General features: G+C 45.0%; 1 protein-coding gene across 1 annotated transcript in view; it reads left to right on the top strand.

The window, feature by feature from the left end:
- Nucleotides 1-9473, top strand: part of FCHSD1 (FCH and double SH3 domains 1) — a 120922-nt gene extending 111449 nt beyond the window's left edge. The window contains exons 17-20 of the mRNA XM_066590543.1: nucleotides 1172-1377; nucleotides 3303-3387; nucleotides 5501-5568; nucleotides 5728-9473. Of these exons, the coding sequence (XP_066446640.1) occupies nucleotides 1172-1377; nucleotides 3303-3387; nucleotides 5501-5568; nucleotides 5728-5787 (419 nt within the window). The 3' untranslated portion in view covers nucleotides 5788-9473. The remainder of the gene's footprint in view (nucleotides 1-1171; nucleotides 1378-3302; nucleotides 3388-5500; nucleotides 5569-5727) is intronic.
- The last annotated feature ends 4771 nt before the right edge of the window (nucleotides 9474-14244 follow it).

Genomic DNA, 14244 nt, shown 5'->3' with positions numbered 1-14244 from the left:
TGTGATGCTTTCTCAGGTGTCCAGTTTATTTTTGCTAGGACAGTGTATCTGAGGGATTTTGTACCTATTCAGCCAAAAGAGCATTTGTGAGGTCTGGCATTTGCATGAAAGAGACTAGCTCACAATTGGTGTTTTAATTCATGCCATAGGTGTTCACTAGGGTTGGGGTCAGACCTCAGTGCAGCCTCTCAAGTTCATCCATGTCAGACTGTTTAAACCATGACTTTACAGAACTCGCTTTGTTTCCAGGGACACAGTCATGCTGGAACAGGAAAGACTCCCCCCAAAAAATTGCTATAAAGTTAAAATCATGCAAATGTGTCTGGATAGTCTAATATTACGACTACCCATCACTGGAAATAAGGGGCCTAGCCTGAACCCAGAATGACCATTATCCCTTAGCCGTTAAATTTTGCAGTAGACCTTATACACTATGCATTCAGTTAGGTAGAGTTCTCTGAGCATCCACCACATGCAGATACTACATATCAATCAGACTGCCGTTCTTTGAAGGGATGCATCTCATTCACAGACTATGTTTCACTGCTCCATAGTCTGGTGGCGATGTGCTTTACACCACTCCAGCAGACAATTGGCATTGTGCAGGGTGATGCCAGGCCAGTGTGCAACTGCTCAGGTATGGAAACACCTTTCATGATGATCACATTGCAAAGGTGGCGTCCTATAGCATGCAGTGTTTAAAGTCATACAGCTTTTTCTATGGATATTTCATGGCTGTGTGCTTAGTTTTATTCCTCTGTATGCAATGGGTGGGATTTTGTGGCTCGTACTACTACTGGAACAATGAGTGAGATCGTGAGAAGTTATGATGAAGGTTGTCTATGGCTATTGCCCCATTTGTATCAGATTCACAGACCACATACACCATATATTCTGTACATAAGGACTCTCACTATATCCAGTTTTTAGGCAGGGGATAGTTACAGTACCATCCAGCCATGCTAGGATTACACAATGCCACTCGTCACATGGTATTGCTGTTCCAGTACTAACCTCATACGAAGCTACAGCAATGAAACCATGTAATCCTACCATTAAGGGTTGTGGGAAGGTGCAATGTAGTATTACATACCGGCCATATAATGCATGCTAATCTTTCACCCAAGTTGGTTTGGTTGGTTGGTCTAACATCCAGTATTGCTCTCTCCAGTGTCTCTTGCCAGAGCTCTCTATGACTACGAAGGTCAGAGCGAAGAAGAGCTCACGTTTCCTGAAGGTGCTATCATCCAAATTGTCCGTAGAGAAGAAGGTGGGATTGATGATGGCTTTTGGAAAGGGGAATTCAATGGTCGGGTTGGAGTTTTTCCCTCACTTGTCGTCGAAGAATTAACTGGAGATGATCCAAACTCTTCGCAGGTTTGTACTTGAAATACCCAATAATGTGCAAAGTTTACTGACCTTACCTGTGAGTCAGGGGCCTTATGTGCTGCGGTTTTGGCAAGGCATTAACAATTCATTCATTTGGTTTTTGGGAAACAAGAGTTGCATCAATACAAGGGGTGTGACTTATTGGGAATGGGTGTGGCCTTATGAGAAAATGGCATCTCCTAAATATGACACCATATGCAAAAATTTGACTCTGACTAAGCCAACTAATGCTTTGCATAAACTTGGACAAAATTGACTAAGTTGCACCAAATTATCCAGAATTGGCCGCTGTGATAAACTTGATGCACTTTTAGACCGTCTAGTCTATGTTTACACTATTAGACTATTAGTAAATCTGCCGCCGTATATATAAATTTAAAAAATCAGTTTCCACCTTTTTGTGCTATTGTGTTTATATCCATAGTACAGAGTGATTCAAAAGACAGGGCCACCTGGAATATTATCTGAACTACGAGAGTGTTACTGATTCAGAAGCTCAGATTGGAAACCCTGTTCAGACAACAAGTTCTCGGCTTTTCATGGATGCTACTAGTTTCTAGAGATGAGCGAGCGTACTCGGAAAAGCACTACTCGCTCGAGTAATGTGCTTTATCCGAGTATCGCTGTGCTCGTCCCTGAAGATTCGGGTGCCGCTGCGGCTGACAGGTGAGTCGCAGCGGGGAGCAGGGAAGAGCGGGCGGGAGAGAGGGAGAGAAAGATCTTACCTCCGTTCCTCCCCGCTCTCCCCTGCAGCTCCCCGCTCCGTGCCGGCACCCGAATCTTCATTACCCGAGCACAGCGATACTCGGATAAAGCAAATTACTCGAGCGAGTAGTGCTTTTCCGAGTACACTCGCTCATCTCTACTAGTTTCCCTGAACTTCTGAATCAGTTTCTTGATAGTTCGTGCACCCACTAGCCTCTTCTTCCTAGTTTCTTCCATGATTGACCGCTTAGGCCAACTCACGTGAACTTCTGTTACTAACCATCAGAATAATCTCCGTTCAGTCCTGAATTGTTGACAGCATCTTCTGCTTTTCCATACCACTTTATTCAACAGAACTTTATTAATACTCAACATAATATCCATAACTTGAAAATGGCTGCAGGTGTTAAAAAAATGACTGCCCCTAACCATTTCTGTTGAAAATCTACTTTTAAAGGGGTTTTCCGGTCAGTGAATAAGCCCCACCGAACTATCATTTTTCACCCATCCAGTGAGTGGATGAAAACTTGTCATTTAATCCACCTACTGGAATACCCCTTTAAATCATGTATCCTGTGACCCCCTTTCCATTGAAGTTTCTTGGGCTGAATCCAAGATGGCCGACAAGCACCACCATAATACCAAAAAGTTTTCCCCCACCCGTCTAAGTGTTCTACTTGTATCACTTTTCATTCCGAAGATATTTCAGGTAGCTCTGGCTTTTGAATCACCCTGTAAATAGTAGGGTTATTTCCACTGGGTGTTCTAGCCTAGAAGAGTGAGGAGCCCATAGCAAAGATCAAAATGACCAGCCAGAACAGAAAGATCTAGTGGTTACTTCTCCCTTCCGTGCCATTTCCATGACCAATTCCTAGCCTCATGATAGGAACTGCACTGTCAGAAAGCAAGGAGAAGATCTCTCATATTGTTACGCAGTATCATAAAGCATAAGACCTACCAAAGCTGGTCCCTACTTTCCAATGACGTTTAACAGCCCCATGGTCCAACTTCATGGGTATGTCCACCCTTGATTTCGGCATATCAAGGAAACCTATATACAGCAGATATTCTTTTCTTCTGCGGTATCTCTACCACAAAGGATCTGTAATGCACAATTCCTAACATACTCCTTTAGATATACAATGTATCTTCCATCTTGGTTCATCATAGCGCCATGTGGTCATATTTTGTTACTTCCGTTCCTACAGGAATTACCTTCTCCGGCTCCACCTCCCTTCTCACCTCCGATGCTTTCGCCACCATCCAACCAGAGACTCTCGGCTAATGACGCAGGTATTCTATTGATTTAGAACGGCACCTTTCTTCATGTGGTTCTCTTATTCCAAGGGAAATGCGCCACATTTCTAAGGGGTGGTCACAAGCTACAGTCATTTCATCCATTGCAAGAAGAGGCGTCCGTGGATTGGCTGCTCGCATTTAATTTCATACTAGTAGTAGTAGAGAAGAGCAGGACAGAGGCGTATTGAAGAGGTCAGTCATTACTGTAGAGTACTGCCATGTAGGCACTGCAGCTGGCTCTACTATGTGCCACTGGCGATGGCCAGTAATAGGGGTGTTTGTGGCTGGATATGTGACAGTTGCTCTGGACTGCTGTTGTGGGGCTACTGTGACTGTTGTGTAATGGGGCGTTGTGCCCTCTACTGGCAAAAAAGCACATGGACGATGTGGGCACTTTTGAAGCACTGTGATTGCCTTTGTCATGAGGGCACTATGGTAGGCATAGTTAAGGTTGGCATGTCATCACTGTGTCTGACATCGTAATGGGAGGAGAACAACTGATAAGATTTTGGTGCACTTTTTAAACCAGTCTGTATTGCAATATTTTTCTATCAACAGGGAGGCATCTGACCTCAAAACTAATGCATCGCATACCTTGATCTGTCCCATAGAAAACCATAGGACCACCTCTCGCATCCGCTTCCCTCCAGCATTTCACAACAATGCCAGAGGGAAAAAAATTAAGCGCAGTCATACAAAAACCCAGACTTTTAAAATGTACTGTGGGGGGCGCTATTGTGAAAGTATAATGGCATCAAAAGAACGCTTTAGCATTTGTGCATTGCTCTACATATATCTCTGCTTCATTCCTACAGCTGTGTACAAAAGTTGAGTTATGCACTTAGTCCCGTTTAACTTTTTGAATTAAGTGGACACCATTGATCATGCCCTCCGCCTTTCAGAGGGCACATACAATGACATGCCAAAAGACATGGAGTGGGAACTAATATCACATAGGACCCCCTCAGCCTGATGAAGTGCAGCAACCCAACCTGGCATCGATTCCACATCTTGGGGGAATTTTGAGCCATGCCATGTAGCCGGCACTGGTCAATAACATGTTTAGGAGGACCATTGGACCAAACCCACGCCAGGAGAACACACCCCATACGAGTATGGAACCACCACCAGCCTGCACAGTTCTTTGTTGACAACTGGGGTCCATGACTTCATGGGGTCTGCGCCACACATGAACCCTACCCTCAGCCAAGAACAATTGGTACCATGACTCATCGTAGCGCACCGCGATACCAATCCTCTAGGGTCCAGTTAGCCAAGGTGAGGTGCTGTGTCCAGTGCCGTGGTGTTAACCAAGGCGCACTGCTGGGTCTTCTGCTTCTATAGCCCGGGTATAGATAAAGAACACATACTAACCTGAGGGCCTCCAGCATTGCATGCGATTTTTGACAGAATCGCTTGTCTGTTCCTATAGACCGTTCTATCCAGACACCGCTGGTTGTGATTGTTAAACACCCATGGGCTGCCAGTATACTATGCACTGTGGGTGCTGATGCCTTCTATGAGGTATTCCCGGTACTCGCATGACACTGTGAATTGACTTCAGAAATGGAATGTTCCATCTGTCCGGTACCTGCTATCATTCCTCCGGCACCCGCTATCATTCCTCCGGCACCCGCTATCATTCCTTCTTCAAGCTACGATAATTCATGTCGCCTCGCAATGGCCTTGCTGGCCAGTGTTCAGCCTCACTCCCGAGATAACACCTCGCAACTTATATAGATGCGGGCATTTCCAAACATTCACTTGATAATCAATTTGCATACTTCTATCCCATGACGTCTGACATGTTTGTGTAAATGAAGACCTCTTTAGGATGCCCATAAAGGGTTAAAATAGCACCAGTGGTTGAAAGAAACCCCCTAAAGGGACAATTCCTTTGAAAGTACCCTTTGAGACCCCAATCTCTTGTTTTGGGGGCTGTACAGTGGGTGTTCTACACCTGTTGAAAGAGAGTAGCTGAGAAGCTCTGGTTTTGCTGGGATTCCTGGCTAGGTCTCTGGGAAGCTCCAGGCTTTGTATCCGCCGCTGTATTCTTGGCAGAGTTATGGCGACGTAATCCATGTTCTTTTATGTGTTTACTCTTCAGACCCCAGACAGAACGGTTCAGGCAGCGCTCACAGCTCTCCAGACTTTGCAGCAACACGCTTGAGACCAGTAAGTGTCTTCAGAAACTGATAAAGAACATGTTCTTTCTCACCTCCTCTGCTCGGTATCTATGCGACTAGGCAGACAGTTGGCAGAAATGGATACTTTTAAAGGGGAAATGCTCTTTTTTAATTTGCAACATGACATTAAATTATTTTCCCTTTGCAGATGCGGGCAGCACCTCCACCCCCAACAAAAGGCACGGAGAGCACGTCTTCAGACCCCTGATCCCCAGGGGATGCATGTTTTATTCCTCTCTCCTGGACGGTCACGCTGATCTCCTCCAGACGATGCAATATGGGTCCCCAGTCACGGGCTTCAGACTCTGAACCGGACGGCCACCTTATCTAGATTACCAAAGAGACTGACGTTTCCTGTAGTAGCCCGTGTTCCGGCAGATGTTGCCCCACCTGATATCTAACAGATTGCTGTAATGAATTGTCTTTTAAGTATGCAATCTTTGCACTTTTAGTATATTGTAAAGGATTGTATTTCATATATTAATATATATTGTTCTTTACAGGGTTGTACCTGTGCAGCCTGTGGCAGCCCAGCCTATGACAGGAGATGCATATGTAGACCGGGAAGGGTGAGAGGCGGAGCCTAATGCTACACTGCACTGAACAGTGTAGTGTTAGGCTCCTCCCCTCCTATATGCACATGTACAGATACTAGCCATTTTATGGCATTCCTGGACAGTCCCTTTAAGGACTTTGTGTAAAGATATAAAAATAGCGCAATAAAGCTGCTTCATGGGAAAGCAATAATCTTTGATTCTGTATTTCTATTGAGCGTGATTATTAGTATGTGCTGGCCGGCATCCTTTCATGGAATAGTTCATGGAATGTTGAGTCATTTTCTAAATGCATCACATCACTGTGTTACAGCCAGTATTATAATCCAAAGCTGAATTCACCAATCTGCAGGCTTCAGAGCTGAAATCTCATAGAATTTCATACTGGCTCAACAACTGTAGAGTTTGTTCTAAGCGGTTATAGTTTCTAGTTTTAGTTTCTAGTGTTCTGCATTCCAGTATGTGTCATTTTTATACCGGGCACCGTATAGTAAGTTGTGATGGTATGAGCTTTTCCTACCAATTCCCGCACCCCCATTCACATGCACACTGCGCAATCAAGTGTGCATGTGTTCTGAATGGAGAGTAAGCCGATGTCAGACTTTTCTGGCAGCGCTCTATCTACCCAAGAAGAAAAGGATTGGGCATGTTGAAATCCATCTGCCCAATCCTTCTCTTCCCTGGCATCTAGCAGTGCGGAGAGTCAGGAGGCTCCCATGCACATTAGATGGTTGGTCACTCCCATTGAAATCTGCTGGTTTGGACAACACTAATCTTTTTGTATGGCTAGCTTTACTTTCCCACTGCTTTTTATAGGAGCTCAACTATTAGATGTGAATGAAAATATTCTTGCTGACTGTTTCCAATAGAAACCATCCAAACTATGAATTTTGCTCCAGGCTATTAATACCAGTCGAAGTCAAGTAATGCAATGTACGGTGACATTCCTTGGCATTCAACAAAATGACCATGTAGCCCATGGAAACCTACCTTAGGGCAGGTGAATACATGACTAGTCCAGAGGAGTAAGGCGATGACGCCAAACAGGACATTGTTCCTGCCAGGCTTACCATTCAGCCTAATACGACCAAACAGGGTGGCACTAGACTCTGTTGCAGCCTTGGCCAATAGAGATACATTCACCTGTCTTAGGATAGTGTTCAACAGGCTGCACGAATGGTGGCCATTCCTGGACAACCCCTTTAAGGGTATGTTCACATGTAGTGGAAATATCCACTACACATGTCAAAATCTGTACCATTGGTGCGGATTGTGATGCAGGCCCACAGCAGGTTTCACCCCTTAAGTAGAAAGAGTGAAATCCACTGCAGTTCTGCACCAAATAGTGTGGATCTGCGCCAAAATCCTCAACGTGAACGCACCCTAAAAGTTCTGGATTATTAGGGTGATTTTAAAACAAAACCAGTTTTTGGTGCCCACAGAAACCAATCGCAGAACAGCCGTCACTTGGCAAGAACGGTTTCGGAAATTAAAGCCGATCTCTGATTAGTTGCGATGGGCAACAAAGACAGGTTTTGTTTTAGGGTGTGTTCACACATAGCTGTCAGCACTCTCCGGCGGCCTTTGGTGAACACAGCGCCGTTGGTCAGGTGATTCTACGTCTGCATCACCTGACCAGCGGTGCTGCGCCTACTACAAGCCGCCGGGGAGTGCTGACAGTGCAAAAACTTCGGAGGTAAGGGGAGCGCCGTGTCTTCTGAAATCGGCTGTGGATGTGCATATTTATCAAAATCTTCACCAATGGTGCGAAGGTTACCTGCTTTGGATGCGGAAATGCTGCAGGATTTGCATCAGAAATTGTGAATGAATCCCCCCAAATAAATTGGTTGTTTCCTTGCAAGTTCTGTCCATCACAAAAACGGAATAGACCCGCCTCTGGAAAGTCGCCCTGTGAATACCGCCTTAGACTTATTGTAGTCATGCTACATATTAGCAGAGCATTGTAGTCCGGTCTATAGTGCACGAACTACGTAGAGACTCGTGTCGGTCCCTGTTTGGTCAGGTTGTACGACATAACGCCATATATCATACAGTACGCTAACCCCGCCCCTTCATCTTCTCAGGATTTCTACTGAAACCCTAATAAAAAGTCGCCCTAGGCAAAACAATGTCAGAAGACGTCAACATTGGGTCATTCTGATCTATACTATATATTGCCAATCTTTTGTTTTGTAGTGGCCGCCATTTTTTGTAAAAGTGACAACAGGAAGCGCCGCCATATTGTTTGCCACATTTTACAATTTGCTAATCAAAAACTGATGGCGAGTACTACGTAGGTTTCAGGGGTGTTCTCCTAAAAAAAACTCTAAGGGCATATTCACACGAATTATTTGCGCAGCTTATGCATACAAACTTGCGTGCGCAATTCGCAGGGAATAGTTAACTTGCGTTTTTTTGCACGCAAGTTAATTAATTAAGTTAAAGTTAAATTAATTAATTAATTTCAAGGGTTTTTTTTTCCCTTAAAGGGGTTGTCCCGAGGCAGCAAGTGGGTCTGTACACTTCTGTATGGCCATAATAATGCACTTTGTAATGTACATTGTGCATTAATTATGAGCCATGCAGAAGTTATAAAAAGTTTTATACTTACCTGTTCCGTTGCTGGCGTCCTCGTCTCCATGGTGCCGACTAATTTTCGCCCTCCGATGGCCAAATTAGCCGCGCTTGCGCAGTCCGGGTCTTCTGCAGTCTTCTATGGGGCTCCGTGTAGCTCCGTGTAGCTCCGCCCCGTCACGTGCCGATTCCAGCCAATCAGGAGGCTGGAATCGGCAGTGGACCGCACAGAAGAGCTGCGGTCCACGGAGGAAGAGGCGATCTTCAGCGGTGAGTAGAGAAGTCACCGGAGCGCGGGGATTCAGGTAAGCGCTCCGGTGAGCTTTCTTTACCTCCCTGCATCGGGGTTGTCTCGCGCCGAACGGGGGGGGGGTTGAAAAAAAAAAAAAACCCGTTTCGGCGCGGGACAACCCCTTTAATGACATTTATTCCTTTTCCACAGATTAGCGGATAAATGTCTGATCGTGCGTGCCCATCACTCCATTCACTTCTGTGGGACAGGGAGAGATCGATGCACTCAACAGTATTTCTGTGTCCCATAGAAGTCAATGGAGTGCAGATCGCTGAGCGCCCCAATGGTCTGACCCCCAGCTGTGGATAAGGGCTACATAATATTAGGGGAAAAACCCTTTTTAAGTTGACTGATTTCTTAATATGCGGTTGTCATGCACAGTGTTGGTGTACTTTAGTTTAAGGGGGGATTCAGACGACCGTATATCGGCTCGGTTTTCACGCCGAGCGAATATACGGTGTCCTTGTCTGCAGGGAGGGAGGGAGGGGGGGAGGATGGAAGAGCCAGCAGCAGGAACTGAGCTCCCAGCCTTCCCCGCCCCTCGCCACTATTTGCAACGAAAGGGCGGGACAGGGGTGGAGCTAAGCGCCAGGACTTAGCTCCGCCCCTGCCTCGCCCCCTCCTATTGCAAATAGTGGCAAGGGGCGGAGAGGGAGCGGGAGCTCAGTTCCTGCTGCTGGCTCTGGCGAGTGCGATATAGGATGACTTTCTCAGACCCATATCACACTCGTCGGGGTAAATGTAGCCTAAAGGGGTAAAACTGGAAATGGGCAGCATGGACCGTCTAGGGTAGATGTCATGTGATCTGTTGACCCTTTAACTGCTGGCTTCTTCCATACGGTTTACAATGCTGTTTGTTACCTGTAAATGTTGCTGTTAAATGCTTTTGTTGCACAAAAAATTTTGCATACGAAAATTATTTATTTCTAAATAAAGTTCTGGTTTCAAACGATGGCGGCTGTTTGTAATGTTTTATGTTTGTCTAACACTTTACCACAGTAGTACTAGAATATACTGTACTATATGGCTGTATGAGCCCGTTCACAAATAACAAAAAGATGGGAATATATTGCTAAGTTTTTTTTCTTTTTCAGTTCAGGCAGCTCCTTTTCGGCTAGCTCATTGGAATACATGGAATTTTTTGCTGGGGTCCCCTTTATAGGACCCCTTACTATTGGCCACAATCTAGTGAATCTCCTTTCTGGCTACTATGTGTACATTGTGTAACATATGATCTAGCAATAGTGCCAAGTAAAGAGACTTTATTTTAGCATTCAATGGACCTCCCATAAAAGAGAGATCCCCTGTTCATATGTCTCATTAGAACATCCTAGAGCAGGGACCATCGCTCAGGACTCCCTCTGTGCTCTATAAGAGTGGCTCCTGACCTGAAGGACCCTCTGCCGTCCTGTTATTACAGGATAACCATTCGTGGTAATGGCCATTCTGTAATACAACATTTTCCCTGCAGTGGAAATGTCAGACAGGCCTTGGCTTGACCCATCAACATCAGCTGTATGGGGGGTGGGGGGAGAGCAGAATTCTGTGTGGGGCACTATTACTATGGGAGGGGCATCTGGGGTAGCAGCTGTTTGAGGGGCGAGTGCAAAGACAATTTCTGGCTCGAGGAAGTAGTCATCATCTGGGTCTGGATAGAAAAGAAATGGTAAGGTGAACTACTCAAACCAGGGTAGACCTCACCTGTGAACTTTGGAAGGAACAGCACTGTAATCACTATCATTGTGTAGATCTGGTATCTATCATTTGGTGACTGTCTTATTTATATATACTAGATCTGAGCTGTTATTTTGGAGCCGTCTGACGCGGTCTGTGATATTTTTTTTTATTTTTTTTTTTGAAGGGGAGGGGATGGATAAGAATTTGCCTTGACCCTAACTTGGCCTAGTGCATATGTAACATATTACATCAATCATGTATCAATAATAGTGATACCAAATTTCTATCTTTTTTTTTTTTTTTTTTTTTTTACTTAGAGTTCACAGACACAAAAGTTGACATTTAAGAACCATAACTTTATTTTTCATCCGGAAGAGCTCTGAGGACTTTTGTGAGAGACCAGCTTTAGTGCTTATTGGTACGATTCGGATGTATATGCGATTTTTTTTTTTTTTTTTTTTTTTTTTTTTTTTTTTACCACTTTTTAGTTCATTTTCTTTCAAAGCTGGGATAAACAAAAAACCAGTTCTTGGGGGTTTTCACCATGAGATATAAATGACTTGTTTACTTTATTCTGTGAGAGGATCCCATTCCAATTAATGAGAATTTGTTTTACTGCTTTTAAACCATAAAATCACTTTAACCCCTTGAGAACACAGCCATGTTTAGTTTTTAGTCATTTCTCTCTGCTTTCCAAAAATCGTAACTTTAAACCCAATCTAGAACTTGTGATCATTCAATCACTACAATATTCTGTAATATTTCAGGTAGGGCTTAACAGGAGGATTATGTCATTTTTTTTTACCCTTCCCACTACATTAAGGGTGCCTGCCCACGAACGGAATTTCCAGCGCGTTATTTTAGGCACATTATCTGCCCCAGACCGCAGCCAATATACTCCTATGAGGATCCGCAGTTGTCCCCAGACGGACGGATTTGGATCGCGTTTTTTCACGCGTGTGAAAAAATCTGCGACCTGTTCTAATTTGGGTCGGATTCTGCGTGTGAAGCCTCCAATACAAGTGAATGGGTGCGTTTTTTCACGCAGTACATCCGAAGTGCAGCTGCAGATGGAGTCACTGGTTGCTAGGACTACAGGAAGTAGGCATGGTAGGAGGCGTCCCAACACACAGCACAGAGCTTCACAGGCAAATTTGTAGAGGGAGATAGGTAGTATTTCTTGCCAATGCAGGATGTAAGAATGCAAAATCTGTAGTAATGAATTCCTCTTGTGAATTTTTTTGCAGTGACTGAAATAAAATCACGCTGGAGAAGCGCCCGAAAAAAGTTACATGGATCAACCATGCCCACAAAGACATCTGCTCACCGGGTGAAAGCAAGTTGCCAGAATAATTTAACGGTGCTCGCACAAGCAAGAGGGACAAAACGGAGTCTGGGTGTTGGTTTTTAAGCTGTTTTCCAAGGAATGGGCAGTTCTCTAGGGGTTGGGTTTACAATAAGGGGTGTCTGCTGGTTTTTCTGCATGTTTTTTCCACAACACATCCGCGTATATCCGCGCGTGATTTTTCACGCATCCGCACCTATCCGCAAGCACATTTAGGTACCATACGCGCGTGAAAATCCGCTAGCGGAATCCGGAACGCTCGTGTGCAGGCGGCCTTACTGTTTGGTATACCTAACATGTTAATTGTATTCTCCCGCTGTTTCGGTGCGGCGGTCGCTAGTTCCAATCCTGGCAGTCGCAGTAGGACCCAGGCTGTGTTTTAAATGTACGGCACCTCGCATTAAAGTGACCATCCGGTCCTGGACAAACAAAGATGGAGCCACCAGTTCTCTACCTATCTGATAGACTAATAATGTATACTAATGCACATAAGGCACTACACCTGCTTTGATTGACTAGTGATGCCCACATGAGCAGTGCTGGCCAATCAGATCAGTATGTAGTGTCTTAGACTACCAATGATGAGGTAGTCAGAAAAGTGCTTCACCCATCTTTGTCCAGGACTGGAGGTTTGCTTTAAGGCTCACATGCCATTTTCGGAAATATATGGCACAGGGCAGGAAGGAGTTAAAGATTAAGTTTTTAAAAATTAATCAGGACACAATGTTGGACCGAAAAACAGCATTTTAAAAGATCAACATTTACGGTAATAACCGCAGATTTCCTTTCCGAACCCACTTGGGACAATGATATTTATTTCATCTAACACAAGTGACTGGCAATAGGAAACAAGTCGGGCCGGTTCCAGCTGCAGCGCATCACTTTATCCCCTCGTGCGTGCTGGATTGTGTGTTTTTAGCATTCCTCTAAAAAGTCACATTTCACGAGGACAGTGGTTGAGCAGTAAGTCGATGGCTTGCCGGATAGACGAAGATACTTGACGTTGTGCAAGGCAGAAGGAGTCCATTCTCTGGAAAAATGTGTCCCTGCTCTGAACCCGACCTCCTGATGTTCGGCCCCAGTACGCTGGACATCTGCTTCTGATTACATTAAACATTCATAAGCAACCCCCTACCAAAGAAAGAAATTAGGCCAGGCTAAAACAAATAGTCTACACGTAAAATAACCCCCCTCTATCACCATATCAGCAGCAGTTGTACAAGACTCCAACTGGGATTTTTTTTTGGCATCCATGACAGCTTGTCCATGGACCTCTGCTTGTTCTTGGCAGTCCTAGTCACTTATATTGAGCTACTAAAGATTACAAGGGGAACACAATAAAAATTAAAGGGGTTGTGACAAGATGCCATGCCTCCCTAGATGCAGGTGAATGGCACTTCCCACTCTAGACCCCCCAGCAATCAGCTGATTTTGCTGGGAGAAACCATGGGTGTCAAAGCATCTTCTCTGTAGCAGCCACTGTAGGGGAAATGTTTGAAGGTCCACGAGGATGGGAACCACACTTACTGAGCCGTTTTCTGTTCTGGGTTATAGAGGTGGGACCGCGCTATATGGGTTTATTATACTCGAATAGGGGATTCTGTCTTGGCACACTCCCTTTGAAGTCACAAGGGCAAGGCCACGCTAGCCTCTTCTCACCTACATCTGGAGGTACCGCTCTCTCCCTAGACACATACAGGGATAGAGCTGTCACTCTAGGCAACCCGGGTGGTAAGAGGGCTGGTGGTGCTGCACCATGGCTCTAAGCTGTAAAGAGTTGATCTTCAAAGTAGGCTGCTTCTAGAATGCTATAAGCTTTTCAGATAAGGACATGTGCATGCAATGCAATACCTGTCCTGGGTTCATGCCACCCATGATTTGGACAGCTTGAACTGGTGACTGGTTCCTTTAAGGTGCCCATACACTTTAGATAGCTGGCATCTTCCCCATATACACACATGTTCTACTTAGAGAATGCATGCATTGTGGGGCAAATAAGCAACTGTGAGAGGACTCTGGCAGCGGCTTATCTCCTGCAGCAACAAAGGAACGGGCCTGAGTCAGAACACCCCCATATGGATTCGGTTGTTGGCTGGTCCTGATGAAATTAGTGAGTTTGGACAACTTTCTCATGTATATAGGCACTTTAAAGGGGTTGTACCAGAATTTACTTTTATCACCCAAGTACAAGAGCTCTGCTATCTCCAGCAGTCCTGTTGAAAT

The sequence above is a fragment of the Eleutherodactylus coqui genome, chromosome 2 (genome assembly GCF_035609145.1).
Source record: "Eleutherodactylus coqui strain aEleCoq1 chromosome 2, aEleCoq1.hap1, whole genome shotgun sequence".
Lineage (NCBI taxonomy): Eukaryota > Metazoa > Chordata > Amphibia > Anura > Eleutherodactylidae > Eleutherodactylus > Eleutherodactylus coqui.
Note: the sequence above shows the minus strand (reverse complement) of the source record. Positions and strands in the feature narration are given on the sequence as shown.